General features: G+C 40.6%; 1 protein-coding gene across 1 annotated transcript; it reads right to left on the minus strand.

Annotated features, from left to right (window-relative positions):
- Window positions 1-5,879: 5,879 nt before the first annotated feature.
- retsat (retinol saturase (all-trans-retinol 13,14-reductase)) lies at window positions 5,880-16,335 on the minus strand. The gene is made up of 11 exons (XM_034190230.1): window positions 16,140-16,335; window positions 14,965-15,147; window positions 12,585-12,826; window positions 10,152-10,353; window positions 9,844-10,041; window positions 9,604-9,723; window positions 8,310-8,448; window positions 6,670-6,779; window positions 6,389-6,558; window positions 6,139-6,298; window positions 5,880-6,039 (listed from the first exon to the last, which is right to left on the minus strand). The coding sequence occupies exons 1-11, from the start codon at window positions 16,294-16,296 to the stop codon at window positions 5,891-5,893; spliced, it is 1,830 nt and encodes a 609-aa protein (XP_034046121.1). The 5' UTR covers window positions 16,297-16,335; the 3' UTR covers window positions 5,880-5,890.
- Between the last annotated feature and the right edge of the window lie 51 nt (window positions 16,336-16,386).

The following is a 16,386-nucleotide window of genomic DNA, read 5'->3' on the forward strand; positions in this document are numbered from 1 at the left end:
AATGTTGCCTCACAGCAAGGTCATGGGATCGATTCCCACCTGTGGCCTTTCTGTGTGGAGTTTGCATGTTCTCCCTGTGCTTCCTCCCACAAAGGCATGCAGGTTAGATGGGACTGGTGGATTGGAAACTTTAAATTGTCCGTAAATGTGCACGCAGGTGTGAATGTGTTTGATTGTCTATATGTGGCTCTGCGACAGACTGGGGTTCTGTCCAGGGTGTACCCCGCCTCACGTCCTATGGCTGCTGGGATAGACTCCAGCCCCCGCGTGACCCTTAATTGGAGTAAGCAGTTGAAGATGAGCTGTTGCCCCCGTGACCCGAACCCAGAAAAGCAGTTGAAGATGAGTGTGTGAGTGAGGCTTGATGTTTTCCAGATTCAAAATGAACTTTATTACAAATACAAGAGCAATCTGAGATTTATGACATCCACCAAGGGTTGACAAGGACTCAAAAATAAAAGATATGTGATTCACATCATGACCCAGAAATTTGGATCCAGATTCCACAACACAATGCAATAATCGCATACTGATCTAGAATGGCCCGACTGCTCAACATGTTGCAATCTGATATTTAATTCACAAGATGAAACAAAACAGTGTCTTCCTGATCTTGGTTTTACATCGTGATGTCATATCTGTGAAGTAGTTTTGACATAATCCTTAAAAGTCTACAAAGTGAAATCCTGATCCAGAATCGAAATCACTTCCTAAATTTAATGGAGTCTTCCAAGACCTAACACCAATATGTGGTGAAAATTTGGTGAAAATCAGTTAAGTAGTTTTGATGTAATCCTCAAAATCCAACAAAAGTATAAATTGAAATCCTTATCCAGAATCCGGATCCGGTAACGCCAACTGAACGGTCCCCCCTAAAAATCAGTGCGCCCTGCCTTCACTGCGCATGCGTCATTGGTTCACGGATTAACACATGGCTTCTGCTTCAAACTGTCTCCAGTCATCATCTATCTCAGCGACAGATATCTGAAGCTTTTGTACAACAATCATTTTTACATAAATTCAGCATTATTTCATCATAAAAGAGATGATGCGATCAGAGTACCGCGGCTACAGGAGCTGCTAGCTGATGCGTTCACTGTGCGTCGGTAATTTCAAAGCATCATGGAGTTTTGCAAACGTTCTGCTTAAAACTGACTTTAGAATGATTTAAGAGGTTTTACCTTGTTATCTGATGGTTAATAATCCCATTAATCCCATTTGATTGCTCTGGGTGAAGAGACTCCATCTCAGTGCTGCTGTGGTCAGAAATTACACAAGCGCAGTGAAGGCAGACGGACCAATTTTTAGGTGGACCGTTCGGTCTGTGACACTGGAATACCTCCAAAATCTTCCATGCCCTAATATCTATGTGTGGTGCAAATTTGATTAGAATCTGTGAAGTAGCTTTGACATAATCCTTAAAAGCCTATATCAAGTGAAATCTTGATCCAGAATCCGGATCACCTCCAAAATTTAATGGAGTCTTCTATGCTCTAATATGCATCTGTGGTGAAACTTTTGTAAAAATCTGTGCAGTACTTTTGTTGTAATCCTGCTAACAGAAAGACAGACAAACAAATAAATAACTGCCAATGATTTTATTCCATCCTTGGTGGACGTAATAACCAATCAACGTACATCACACTGCCTTCACTCAGATTGGCAGTTGCTATGTCACACAAAATAGGCTTCTCATTTATTTTGGCTCCACCTAGCTGGTGGTATAGTGACCACTTGTCTCTTGACACTGTAAAACACCCACTCTGATTGAAAATAAATGGTAGCTGGATGCTCTTCCTCTGTCTCTTGTAGTTAAGGTGACCAAGGGGTCACGGGGTCCCAGCCATGCTTGACAGCATTGTAAACAATGCTGTTGGAGGGCCCTCTGTTGGACAAACTGCAAAATGACAATTTCCATCAGCCAAAGTGTTGTTGCGCATTGTTCATTTGCTAAAAATTCACATTTCAACAAAAATAATGGCGATACCGATATGTCTATGAAAAAGTTCATATCAGCCAACTAGTATATTGGTCCTCACTAAATTAAATGTGTTGTACAGGTAAATATACCCATTTTCATGGATCCAAATTATGATACGCATTTTGTTCTTTGCTACTGTCTATGGCAGGGGTAGGCAACCTGTTCCAGAAAGAGCCATGAGGGTGCAGGTTTTCTTTTCAGCCACTGACTCCACCAGGTGATTTCACTGATTAACTGATTCCATCTGCTCAAAGTGATATTAATCAGTAAAATCACCTGGTGGAGTCAGTGGCTGCAAAGAAAACCTGCACCCTCATGGCTCTTTCTGGAACAGGTTGCCTACCCCTGGTCTATGGGTTGTTTGTTTTTAAAAGAAATTAAGTACAGCCAAATGCATAAATCAACTATTACTTGTACAACAGACTTTTCTGAAAGAGTTGTAAAAGTGGAACAAAATAAACTGAACAAAGCTGACTCCCTTTTATTGTTTGTATCCTTGCAAGTCTGAGAAAATATTATCAACCGCCTACAAAATGCAATGTAAAGTTTTTGCAATTAATCATTTTTTTAAACTGTATTTTATATATATATATATATATATATATATATATATATATATATATATATATATATATATATATATATATATATATGTCCCTGGGTCTAGGAATACTGTTGCTGATGCTCTGAGCCGTGAACCCTTTGTCCAGTCCAGCATTAGCCATCGTCTGGTGAAGGAGCCCTATCTGTCTCTGTTGAATGAGATTAATGGGGTTGTCACTGGCACAGTGCAAGACGCCTTCCGACTTACTACCAACTGCCAAGTTATTCAGACTGCTGATGGCTCTAGTAATGAGGATTTTAGCCCAGGACAGGACAGCTGTCTGTCGTCTGGAGGTGCAACTGGTGCAGAAGAGGTGTCTGCCGTATTGGACGCTCATTGCACGGGTGGTGTCTCCCGTCTGTCTGGCGTGAGTCCTTCCTCACTGCAGTTACCAAATGAAGACCCATCCATCGTCATTCCCCTCAGCCAGTTGCATAACATGCAGCAACAAGATGAAACAGTGTCCAGGGCCCTCTTTTATGTTCAGCGACATAAGAGGCCAAACGTGTGAGAGAGCAGCTGAGCCAAGCTGTGTACTCAGGCTGTTGAAGCACTGGAAGAAATTGAAAGTGCGTAATGGAATTCTCTACAGGGTGAAGAGGGATTGTCATGTTAACAGGAAGATTTTCCAGTTTGTCATACCCGAGTCTTTGAAACAACAGGTCCTGCATGGTGTTCATGATGCAGCTGGTCACCAGGACCGTTCAAGAACCCTCTCCCTGGCCAGTGAGAGAGTCTTTTGGACAGGCATGGGCAGGGATGTTGTGATGCATGTGAAGTGTTGCCAGAGATGCATTTTGGGTAAGACATCTGAACCAGATGCCCGAGCTCCCCTTGGGCCTATCCGCACCTCGGCTCCTATGGAACTGGTCTGCCTTGATTTTTGGACAGCAGAGACAAGTGATGAGAAGACTACTGATGTCCTCGTTGTTACAGACCATTTCTCAAAGCTGGCGCATGCCTTTCCCTGTAAGAACCAATCTGCAAAGCAAGTTGCTCGCTGCTTATGGGAGAAATTTTTCTGTATTTATGGATTCCCCAACTGGATCCATTCTGATCAAGGAGCTAACTTCGAAAGTAGGCTCATCAAGGATCTTCTCGAGATGGCAGGTGTGCACAAATCTCACACTACTCCTTATCATCCAATGGGCAACGGCATAGCAGAAAGGTTCAACAGAACTCTTGGAGGCATGATAAGGGCTCTTCCCCCACAGTACAAGTCTAGGTGGCCACAAATGCTCCAGATGTTGACCTTCTGCTATAACTGCACAGTTCACGAGACGACAGGCTATGCACCATTTTACTTGATGTTTGGACGGACCCCACGCTTGCCCATTGACATCATGTTCCATCATGTCCTAGAGAATGACAGCACTGTCAGCCATCATGAGTTTGTAAACCACCTGAGGAGGGATCTCTCTGAAGCCGCACAGGTTGCTCGCCGGCATGCATGGGGTCAGCAAGATCGCCATGCCAAAATTTACAATCGTAAAGTGAAAGGTCTGCCGTTGACTGTGGGTGACAGGGTGCTACTTGCCAATCGGGGAGTTAAAGGCAAGAGGAAGGTTGCAGACCGGTGGGATTCGACCCCTTTTGAGGTGGTGTCTGTGAGATCTGGCATTAACGTCTACAGGGTCTGCGATAATGTTACTGGAAAGGTGAAGGTTGTGCACAGAAACTTGCTGCTCCCAGTTGATTTCCTGACATTTCCTGAGCAAGATGGGCCTCAGGCAGTGCCTGGAGAGTCGCAGTCATTTGTGTCAGGTGCCAGTGGCCAAAGCTCTGTTGTTGATCAAGAGGACGCTCAATCACGCACTATGTATTGGCTCTTGCAGTCGCCTGTCCGGGCTGAAGCTGGGAGTGGGAGTGTTTCGGAAGGGAGTGACTTTGGTGACACCTCTCTTGTGCATGCAATGGAGACAGGCCAGTCAGGGAAGCTGCCAGACTGTGCACCTGATGGCTTTGAGCATGACCACATCCCTTGTGCGCATCTTTCCTCATCCTCAGTCTCGGTGCATGTTACAGGACACACACCTACTGATACATCTGTTGTCTTGGGTGACTTTCTCTTTCCAGATGGGGTTGAGTTGGAAGAGGTAGTTTGCACACATCCGCTATCCACACCGGCCCCTTCAGTTTTTACGAGATGTGGGAGGGTCAGCAGACGCCCAAATAGGCTTATTTGTGAGATGTTGGATCAGAGATTTGTGCAGAAAACTGAACCTGTGTTGGGGTCCATGTTCGGTCCCGTTGCATCTAATGTGCGCATGTCAGTTTGTGTGTAGACCAGTTAATGTGACTTTTGTAGCAGGCAATCACCTGTTGTGTTTTGTTTTTTTTTTCCTTCTCCTGCTCTTTTCTTTTGGCTAGTGTAGTTGACTTTAGAATTGGGTATATGTGATTCCTTACACTGTAAGAGCAAAGGTATGTCCATGTTTATGAGATGTAGAAGGCATCTCTGTTAGTCTGTGATAAGTACAGGTTTTGGTGCCACCCTGTCCTTGCACACTTCCTTGGGAAGAATTTCTGACATTGACTTTTTCGTGCATCACTGCTCGATACCCACAACCCTCTTGTCTCTCCCTCTCCCTTGTTTTTGTTGGATCCATATTTTTTTTTTCTTTTTTTTTTTTGTATGTCGGTATTTTGTTTTGTTGTTGTTTGCTTTTATATTGGAGGTTTGTTTGGAGTTGCCCCTATTTAGCATAATTTAAGGGGGGTGTATGTAACGGGGTTGAATTGTACCTGTTAAATTATGGCAAAAAGGTGCAACACCGCCATCTAGTGGCGCAGTGGTGGACTTGGGTAAAGCACAGAAAAAAAGAGGACTTCACTGTGGTGTTCAGATTGTCCCGACACTGACGCAATCTTTCCCACACCACTGCGGTGCTATATGCTGTGTTGCAGTGCTGTAATAAAGTACCATCATAATCCACCTGGTCGTCATCTCTGGAGGCAACAGCAGTGTGGTAGCCTGCGACCCGTCACACACACACACACATATATATATATATATATATATATATAAAAGAGTACAGTGATACTGAAAGCATAATGAGCTCATTTAAGTCATTTAAGTGCTGACACCACACAGGTACCAAATTAGTCTAGTTGTACATTTAGCAAAGGAAGGACACTGCTCAGTGCTGGTATGTTTTGGCAACGTACAGGATTTAGTTTTCTACACTCTACAAAAAAAAAAAAAAACAACACCACAGATGCAATGTAATTTGGGGGTGTAATTAGATTGGCCACACCCCCTCCCCTTTGCACAGAGGTGTGTATTTTGGTTGACGGTTTGACAGCTACTCCCCTTTCAATTTGTCTTTCAGAAATCTGGTGTTCTTTGCCAAGGTGATGGCATCCAGATGGAGGTTGCGGTTGAGAATGACGGAGCCGCAGGTGACAGCACCAGCGAGCGCGCCAGCAAAGCCGCACAGGAACACATCCTGACCTAGAATACAAAAACAAAAAGTACTGAATGCAAAGCAAACTGCACAGTCACAGCATTTAGTTGCTTCTTGCGACCTCGTTGCCACGTGCACACACTGACCTGTCAGATAGAGGTTCCTCAGTGGCGTTTGCGGCCTCACCATAGCGCTGAGTTCAGGGCTGAACCGTGCAATCCCGTGATCCGCTCCATACATTTCACCTTTGGGGGCTCCAATGTAGTAGGTGTTTGTGATCGGGGTTCCAGCATCAATGTATTCAATCTATACAAAGACAGGAAACAGTGTGAGCTGCTGAGAAGGTGCTGAGCTTCATCAGTTCCTTCAGAAAGATGAGACCCAAAACCACTTTACCTTGTCTCTGGTAATCTTGGGGAAAATATCCAGAACCACGTCCTGAATACAGTCTAAGAACGTCTGTTTTAGCTGCTTGTATTCAGGCCCTCTGTTTGTCACTTTTGCGTCCTTCCACTCCTCAAACCAGCTGTAGTTTGCAATACTAACCAGACTCAGGGTGGACTTGCCTGACGTGAAGGAAAAACAGATGGGCTGAACTGTCTAGATGCGCTCTGCATGAGTAAACTGCGGTGAAAACAGGTGGAGTGATGTGCAGCTTTTCCCTTTTCTTTCTCTACCTGGTTTCCTTTGCTCCCAGGTCGGGTCTTTAGCTGACGGGGAGGCTAAGAACAGGAGGGGCACGTTTTCAGCTGACTCCTCCCTCTTTCCATTCATATATTTGTCTGTGCTACAAAAGAAACGTGATTTTAGTTAACTGATACGTGTTTATTAATCATTTATTAATGTGTTCATGTCAATAAATGCAGCAATAAGCATTAACTAACAATTGTTAACATATGTTACTCATTAATGTGTTCAAGTTAGTTAATGCAGCAATAAGCATTAACAATTAATTAGGAGTTAACTTATGTTTATCAATAATGTGTTCAAGTTAGTTAATGCTTATTGCTGCATTAACTAACAGTTAATTAAGAGTTAACGTGTTTATCATTAATGTGTTCATGTTAGTTAATGCTTATTGCTGCATTAACTAATGGTTAATTAAGAGTCAACATATTTATTATTGTTAATGTATTCATGTTAGTTAATGCAGCAATAAGCATTAACTAACAGTTAATTAAGAGTTAACATGTTTATCATTAATGTGTTCATGTTTGTTAATGCAGCAATAAGCATTAACTAATTAAGAGTCATTCATTCATCTTCTACCGCTTAATCCAGTTATGGGTCGTGGGGGGCTGGAGCCTGTGTGTTCATGTTAGTTAATGCAGCAATAAGCATTAGCAGTTAAGAGATGCCATATGTTTATTATTGTTAATGTGTTCATGTTTGTTAATGCAGCAATAAGCATTAACTAACAGTTAATTAAGAGTTAACATATGTTTATTGTTAATGTGTTCATGTTTGTTAATGCAGCAATAAGCATTAACAATTGCCAACATATATTTATTATTGTTAATGTGTTCATGTTAGTTAATGCAGCAATAAGGATTAACTTACAATTAAGAGTTAACTTGTGTTTATCATCATTAATGTGTTCATATTAGTTAATGCAGTAATAAGCACTAACAGTTTGGAGTTATCTTATATGTTTATTAACATTAATATGTTCATGTTAGTTAAAACATATTACTGCATGAACTAACAGTTAATGTAGGTTTATTAATAACTAATGTGTTTGTGTTGGTTGAAGTGTGATAGCCGAGTGGTCAGTGCGCAGAAGGGTCCAGTATCAAGACCGCCCCTGTCCGCTCTCCATGGAGTGTGGAATTGTGTCAGAAAGAAATGTGTCCCAAATCAAAATGCAGATCCACCTCAGATCTACTGTGGTGACCCCCAAGTGATAAAAGGGAGAAGCCGAAAAAAAAAGAAATGACTAACGTCTCTGCATTTACTGCAGTAATAAGCGTTAACAGTTAATGAAGACTTGTGTATTTAGCAATAATTTATACAGTCATGCATTAGTTCACATGAACACCATTAAACCATAACTAAACAATTAAGTGTTAATTTATTGAGTTAATATTAATTCTGCTACAATTCAAGGGCAACTACTCCCACATAGATAAACATTTCACATTTCAATCACATATTTAAAATATTCACCTCCTGTGGTGATACTCTGTAATTGGAGGTGAACAGGTCAGACCTGATACAAACATCCAAACTGAACATGCAAAACTATTTAAATTAATCAGGCCAATAGCTATTTTGACATTCTTAAACAGTCAGAGATGCACATAAAAAAGCAACATACATTTCATCAAAATTATTCTCAGTAAAGATCCAGTAGTTGTCTGCTTTCAGGCCCAGTTCCTCCTTGGTTCCATTCAAACCCACAAAGGCACTGAAGCCACCTTTACCATGTTTCATCATACTGAGCTGCTTCTGGATTTCTGGAAAATAAGAGTTTCACACCACAGAGAACAAATAACATTAAATAAGTCTTAGAGGCACGTTTCATTACAGATGATCCTAGAACGGCTCCTTTAACCCAGCAGTGATAAACTGCTCGTCTCGCCTCATCTGTGCTCCTGCACAGCTCTTCTGAGTGACTGACATCACAGCAACAGACTCAAAATTACAGAGTTAGTTATAGATTGTTTGTGTAGAGTGTGATCAAAATGGATTTTTTGGGGTGGGGGGAGGGAGATACAGACATTAGGGAGATAAAAAAAAAATTGCGATAAAATATATACATAAAAAATTGCAATGTGTCCTAACATTTCATTATCAAATCATTATAAAAAAGAAATCTAATTAAAGCATAATGTTTTACAGTTTAAACATCACCTTCATTATCAATAAACAGAAATATAACCAACAAACAACCAATGTATGTCACGCTGCTGTCATGCTGCCTTCACTTAGATTGGTAGTTGTTGTATAGAATATCTCTGTATTTGCACAAAATAGACTTCACATCTATTTTGGCCCTACCCAGCTGGTGGCATACCAACCACTTGACACTCTTTACTATAAAATGCCCACTCTGACTGAAAATGAATGGCAGCTGGTCTCTCCACCTCTGTCTCTTGTTGTAACTAATGTGACCAAGGGGTGATGGAGTCCCAGCCATGCTTGACAGCATTGAAAACAATACCATCAGATTGCCGTTTGCTGGACAAACTACATAATGACACCATTTCCAACAGCCAAATTATTTTTCTGCATAATAAAGGTTTGCATAAATAACGCTGACACTACTCATATCAGCCAGCATTACCAGCCGACATATGTGCAAGTCATCCTCCTTCTTATCACCTGTGAGATCTCAGAGAGCAAACCCACTATATTTGCCATGCATCCCCCCCCCAAAATAAATATATATATATATATATATATATATATATATATATATATATATATATATATATATATATATATATATATATATATATATATATATATATATATATATATATATATATATATATATATATATATATATATATATATATATATATATATATATATATATATATATATATATATATCCTTGAGGTTTCAAGTACTCTTTAAATCACATTTAGCACTGACTCCTTCCTTACCTGGTATGGTCTGGAGTTCTTTTGGCAGCAGCTTCTGATAGGTATTGAAGATTCCAGCATCAGAGATAATTATAGAAGCATGGATGTGTATTTCCTCCTGACCTTTCATCACACTCACACCTGAAATGGTGTAAATGACCAAATTAATGCAGTGAAACCACCTCACAGAAAGGAGCCGCATTTTTGTAGTTATATAAATTTGAAAAATGGAACAAGTCCAGAAACAAGAGTCACACCCACCAGTAGCTTCCTTGTTCTCATTGAACAAGATACGGTGGACCGGAGCACGAACTAGAACAGCGCCCCCTGCTTTTTCAATGACGGGGATCATGTGATAGGCGATTTCACTGGCCCCGCCTTTTGGGTACCAGGCACCATTTAGGTAGTGAGAAACCAGCAAACTGTGTGTCGCAAAACTTGCGTCTTTCGGGATGTTACCTGATGAAAGGCAACCAAGAAATGAAGAAATGTAAGAAGGATGTTCAAGATAAGTGATAATATTCTGCAAAGAAATGTAGCCTGACTACAACAACTACAGCCTAGCCTACCGTAGGTGCCAAACATGTAGGAGAAGACAGCCCTGAGGTCCTTGTTCTCTGTCAGTTCACTGACCACATCTGTCAGGCTCCTGGAGGCAATTTTAAAGAAGAAAGACAGACGAGTGGCAAGGCCAGTGTAGACCAGGAACTTTGCCAAAAAGACAGGCCACATCTTCAGCACAGCGAGGAGCCAAATACCCCGGTGAGCTTTCTGAAGGAAAAGCACACACACACACAAAACAAAAAACAACACTAGCAACATAAATTAAAAAACACTATTTTTTTCCAAGGACAATGTGTTTGTGCCTGCAATTGTAGGTTTGACTGTAGAATTAACCAAACATAAGATTACTTTGAAAGAGTAATGAAGGGTTTTTCATAGTACTATGTGAAAAGGTTGAGTTGACCCCAGACATGATTCTGTTCTGATTTGGACTGTTACAAGTTTTTTTTTTAAATCACAAGAATGTCTCAATAAGGAATTGGTGCAAAGGTTAGGCGCAGTTTTGAATGGGGAGGTGGCTATGTCAGAAAGGAGGAGAAGCAAAAAAAAAAAAAAAAAAAAAAAAAAAAAAAAAAAAAAAAAAAAAAAAAAAAGCTCTGTCCGTTCTCGGGATCTGGGTCTGTTGTGTGTTCCAAAGGTGAAGAAGAAGTCAGTTGATCTCAGGGCCTTTTCTTACCTTTTTTTATTGAACAGTTTGTTAATTACGATAAATCTGATTCTGTGGACTCATTTAAGTCCAGGCTGAAGACTTTTCTGTTTCTTATAATTGATGCTGTTTTTTGGTGGGGTTTTTTTGCACTTTTACCCCTTATTTGAATTGTATTTTATTGTTTATCCATTCTGTTTTCTTTGCTGTTAGTTATAATCAAATCTCTTTGTATTTTGTGTTGATTTCTGTTGAAGTCTTATTATGTTGTGGTTGCCAGAATGGATGGTAGGCCAACTGAGTTGGGTCAGCTCTTTTGGACCCTGCCCTTGTACAGCACCCCGATATGTGATACATTGTGATTTGGCGCGATACAAATAAATTTATTTTAATCTAATTGAAATCCTAAATTTATCATACATCCATGTAGGTGTACCCCAGAACTGCTAAGCTTTCAGTTATTTTTGTTCTATTTTTGTTTCAGCAAAGATCAAGTGATCCAGGGTCAAGGTCAAAATTTTGTTTTCTGTCCATTTTCCTGCTCATTCTAGGTCCTTTGACCAATTTCCATCAAACCTGGTATGTGGATGACAGTCGACCCCAGAAGTGCAGTAAAAAGGGCTTGCTTTGGCAAAGGTCAAAGCCTTTGGGATCAAAAGGACAAAGTTATGATTTTTCACTCTAACATCCACCAAAAATGGGACACATATGGTCACGAACTCTGGAACTGTCAAAGTGAGGTCAAATTAGACAAATGTCAGTCACTGTGCCAAAGGTGTCTATTGGCCCTTCCCAGGTCTTCTTGCCAATTCCTACTAAACTTTCAATGTCAATGAAAGTTAGCCCAGAAACTGCAGTTAAAATTTTTTTTGGCAAAGGAATTCAAGGAATTCAACCTGATTTGGACCAAACGTGGCACACACACTTAGGTGGATTCCAGAATTGCCTGGACAAAGTCAGCCACAAGTCAATCATTTGGTGAAGGTGAAGGTCATTGGGGTTAATTGGCAGACTGCTGTAGCTGTTAGCGTCTTCACGCCCTACTATGAACCTAGTTTTTCAAAATGCTATTACAGGGTAGATGTTGTTATAACCCAATGCCACTGGATTTGCTGAAAATAGGTGGGTTTGGTCTGCAACAGTTACCATTATATTTTGGTTATATCTAGATTAACGGGCAGTGCCAACAAATAAAAACAAGAAGGGAGCATTTGCCACACCTTGTATATTTTAACAGTCAACCAGTTTTTCACAACTTGCTAAAAATGTTTGGTCTATCCTCAATATATAAATCCATTTCGGAAGGAAAATATAAAAAAAACTTATAACACAGCAAAATCAGGCATTCTGAGTCTTGGTAGAGCCACACACAGTGTTCTTCTTCGAGACAGAAAAATCACCAGCAGAGGTCTAAACCATGAAGCCTCGCTGTGTTAAAGGTGATGTTCACAACAAAGGCAGGAAGCAAGGACACATTAAAGGTCCGCACAAAAAAATACAAGCAGCCAGATCTTCAAAGATATTTGCAGAAAAACAGGAACTACCAAGAGAGTTCTAACAAAGGGTTTTCTAAGAGCCAGTATAAGATTTTTGTACCGAAACTACAAATTTTGTTTTTCTGCAACATTCAGTTTTTCTCATCTCCTCAGTGTTTCTGCTCTTTTCCAAAACTTATCCTTGCAAGTGTGTGTACTAAGTATGTACACACTCTCAAACTCAACAAAAAGGCACTTGATATCAATCTACAATGCGTGATGATCGGTTATTGCTCCATAACATTCCAAGATCCTACCTTGACCAGGCTAATGTACTTGTCAATGGCCTCCTCCTCTCCAGGGAAGCATTTATTCAGCTCCTCTGCGTAGCGGGTCCTGCCACTGTAGATGGGGTACACACGGCGGTTATCTCGAGGTCCCAGCACTACATGGTCAAAAGGATTGTCAAGAGGCTCCCACTCTAGCTGCCCGTTGGTCATCTGGTCCAGCATGCAGCGGAAAGGCTTGTGATCCAGCAAGTCGCCCACGTAGTGGATTCCTGTGGTGTGAGATGACAGCAGGGATTTGTAGTGGCTGAGACTACTGTAAGACAACATGTCTGTGTGGAAAATTGTGCTTTTACAAGCCGAAGGGCCCTGTCACAGCTTGATGATTTAGCCAGCATATGCAGACTTATGAAAAATTTGGCATTTACGCTGGATATGTCGAATAAGTTATGCAGCTGTCACACCATAACGATTTAGCCTGAGTATGCCGAGAAGCCCCATTTCCAAGTGGTCTGGCTGGGAACGGTTAAGTCTGGCTTGGCTTGCGTTTCCACCGCTGGAAGAACCCTTTTGTCTGGCAGGCAGCGCACGTAGATGTTGACATGAACGTCATTGAGCGTGTGTACCGGTATACTTAGGTGGGCAGCACGGTGACTTAGTAGTTAGCTCTGTTACCTCATAACAAGAAGGTCATGGGATTGATTCCCACCTGTGCCCTTTCGGTGTGGAGTTTGCATGTTCTCCCCGTGTTTGTGTGGGTTCCCTCCAGGTGCTCTGCCTTCCTCCCACATCCAAAGACATGCAGGTTAGGTGGATTGGAAACTTTTAAAAAAAAAAAAGTCCAGGTCTCCCTTGTAAAAGAGATCTCGATCTCAATGGGACTAACATGGTTAAATTTAAGCGAACCTGCTCAACCACACAGTAACATGCTTTTTCAATTTATTACAAATTTATTTAAAAGTACCATATTTCCACAGTATAAGTTGCTTTTGTTTTTTGTTTTTTAACTACTTTGGGTAGCCCTGTGACTTATATACCGAAAAATCTCAATTTTGTTGTTAATCACAATTATTATAATTACTTATGTAGAACTTTCCCAGAAATCAAAGCAAAACACAAAACAAACTACAATAATAACCCTTACCAAAAAGTATATGCAAGTATGTTTCAAGTATACTTCTAGTTTACTTTTTATATACTTATCAGTACTATTTTTTGGTAAGGGAAAACAACTGCTAATAAAAAAGTACACAACAAAAATGCACAAAAATCCAAATTAAAGAGCAGATAACAGAAAAAAGGTGCAAATTGTACAGAGGCATTTTTGACAGGTGCAACTTATACTCAGGAAAATATGGTAATGCCAAGCGATAACCTGAAATTTTTAATATGTTCTTGTATCCATCCCTGACTGAAAGGCACTATACATTCTTGAAGTGACTGTTGTGATGTTTAGCTTCTACTTTTATGCCTTTATTTTCAATACAGTCTTTCTAAAGGGTTTTATTTTGATTATTCATAAGAATTCACACTCTACTTGTCTAAATAAGCAAAACTGAGTGGTGCTACAATTTGGAGTCCTGGACAGGGGCATATTCACTTGTGTTGTATGATGCAAATAAATAAAATCTAAACCTGGCTTTCTCTAGTTATTACTGCACCACTACACATCCTGTACCAACACGGCACGCTGCACTGGTCTGAGATGTTGCTTCCACGACCGACCACCCTAATAAGAAAAATGTCTGAGGGAAAACGCTGCACTCAGCAGCTCTGTGTTGGTGAAATGAACCGCAGTAATGTTACGGGCCGGCCAAGTTGTTTTTTTTCACTTTCTCCAAATAAATTATATGTTTAGCCAAACATTAGGTGCACTGCATTTATAATTGTAACCCTGTGTTGATGTCAGAAAACCCAAAATAAATTAGAACTTGCACACTAAAAAGCAAAATATTTCCACTACATTTATGCCCTTGAGTGCACGTAATGCAGAGCAGATCACTGAGTAGTAATGGAGTTGAACTACCAATAAACAGACTTTGGTTCGATTCCAGTTGTGCACTTAAGGCCTGTGATGGACGGGCATCAGTGGGAGTTGTAGATTGTCAACCGATGGGCCTCAGGGCCTGAACAGAAGTTCTTAATGTACGTAAAGTTTTGACCACAATTGTATATAAGCAATAAAACCAAATGCAATGATTTTGATTTTCTTTGCCAATAATCTAAATAAAATGTCTAAGAGTATCTGAGTTAAATATGACAAGTATAAATTCATTTTTTTAAGGTTTGCAAAAATTCCACATCAGTGTCTGTCATGTGTCAGCGTGAATCTTTACACAGTCTTTTCAAAGAAAAAAAATATATATATACATCCATAATACAGAAAATTAATCACAGCTGTTCTTCTCACCGACATCAAACTCAAAGCCTTCTTCGCTGAAGGTGTGGCAGCATCCCCCTGCCCGACCATGCTGCTCTAGAACCAGGACTTTCTTCCCAGTTTTAGCCAGCAACACAGCAACTCCAAGTCCACCGATCCCGCTGCCAATCACAATGGCATCCAGGTTATCAGGAACTTTACTGGCAACAAAACCTAAGCAACAAAACGTCATCAGGATAGATATGGCACAAACAACACTGCAAGAGAATGGACTTCAGGACTCCAAAAGTTGATCAGAAATGTGAATTGTTAAAAATCAGGGGAGTGCATAAAACTTCTGGAGATGTGATTGTTTGGGGGGGGGGGGGATCAACTGGAGACCATTGATGTGTGAAATGAATTTGGTGGCACTACACCTTAAACAATTCATTTACTGATAATTTAACCAATGAAAAAAGTCTTCAAAATGATGTAAAATCACATTTTCCCAAATTGAGATGAATTCAGTGGCACCACACCTTACAATGAGATTACTGAATAGTCAAACAATGAAAAATAACGTTTAACCAAGCAGAGACCCCCGATGGATGAAGTGAATTTGGTGACACCACACTTTAGAACAGGGGTAGGCAACCTGTTCCAGAAAGAGCCATGAGGGTGCAGGTTTTCTTTGCAGCCACTGACTCCACCAGGTGATTTTACTGATTAATATCACTTTGAGCAGATGGAATCAGTTAATCAGTGAAATCACCTGGTGGAGTCAGTGGCTGAAAAGAAAACCTGCACCCTCATGGCTCTTTCTGGAACAGGTTGCCTACCCCTGCTTTAGAAGGTTGAAGTATTTTTCTTGTGTCTCTCGTTTTTTTGCACTTTGACAAGCCCTAAGCACTGTCTCATATTTGCCCAACAACGGTTCAATTGATTTAAAAAAAATAAATTAATAAAATGAGGTAATTCGCTAGAGATTGGAAACTACTGCCGTCTGTTTCTACGTTCCTTATTTTTTTTAAATGCGTGAACTTCGAATCTGTGATTTAGCAAATCTGGCAACAATGGCCTTTAATCGGTTTGAGTTTATTCCACTGTTGTACAGGTTACTATTTCTACTGCCGCCTGACAATCCACTTTTCCAGCTGTTCGACATTACAAATTAAAAGAAATGTAACTTTTTGTGATCCATTCCAGTCCGTGTATTTGTATCTCACCTTGCTTCAATACTTTATTTTTCTCTTTCTTGTCAAAGACCTTCTTTTTCAACGGCTCCCGGCTGTCCGTCTGAAAGGGATTGGGCCCAGAACTGAAAAAAACGTATTTCAAAAAGATAAAGACCAAAGCGGGACAAATTATAATCCAGATCCACATGATTGCAGAACTCAAAAGTGCAGCGTACTTCCGCGTCGCGTTGAAGCTCCGCCCACATGCTTAAGATGCCGGGATAGACCAATTACAGGC

The sequence above is a fragment of the Thalassophryne amazonica genome, chromosome 16 (assembly GCF_902500255.1).
Source record: "Thalassophryne amazonica chromosome 16, fThaAma1.1, whole genome shotgun sequence".
Lineage (NCBI taxonomy): Eukaryota > Metazoa > Chordata > Actinopteri > Batrachoidiformes > Batrachoididae > Thalassophryne > Thalassophryne amazonica.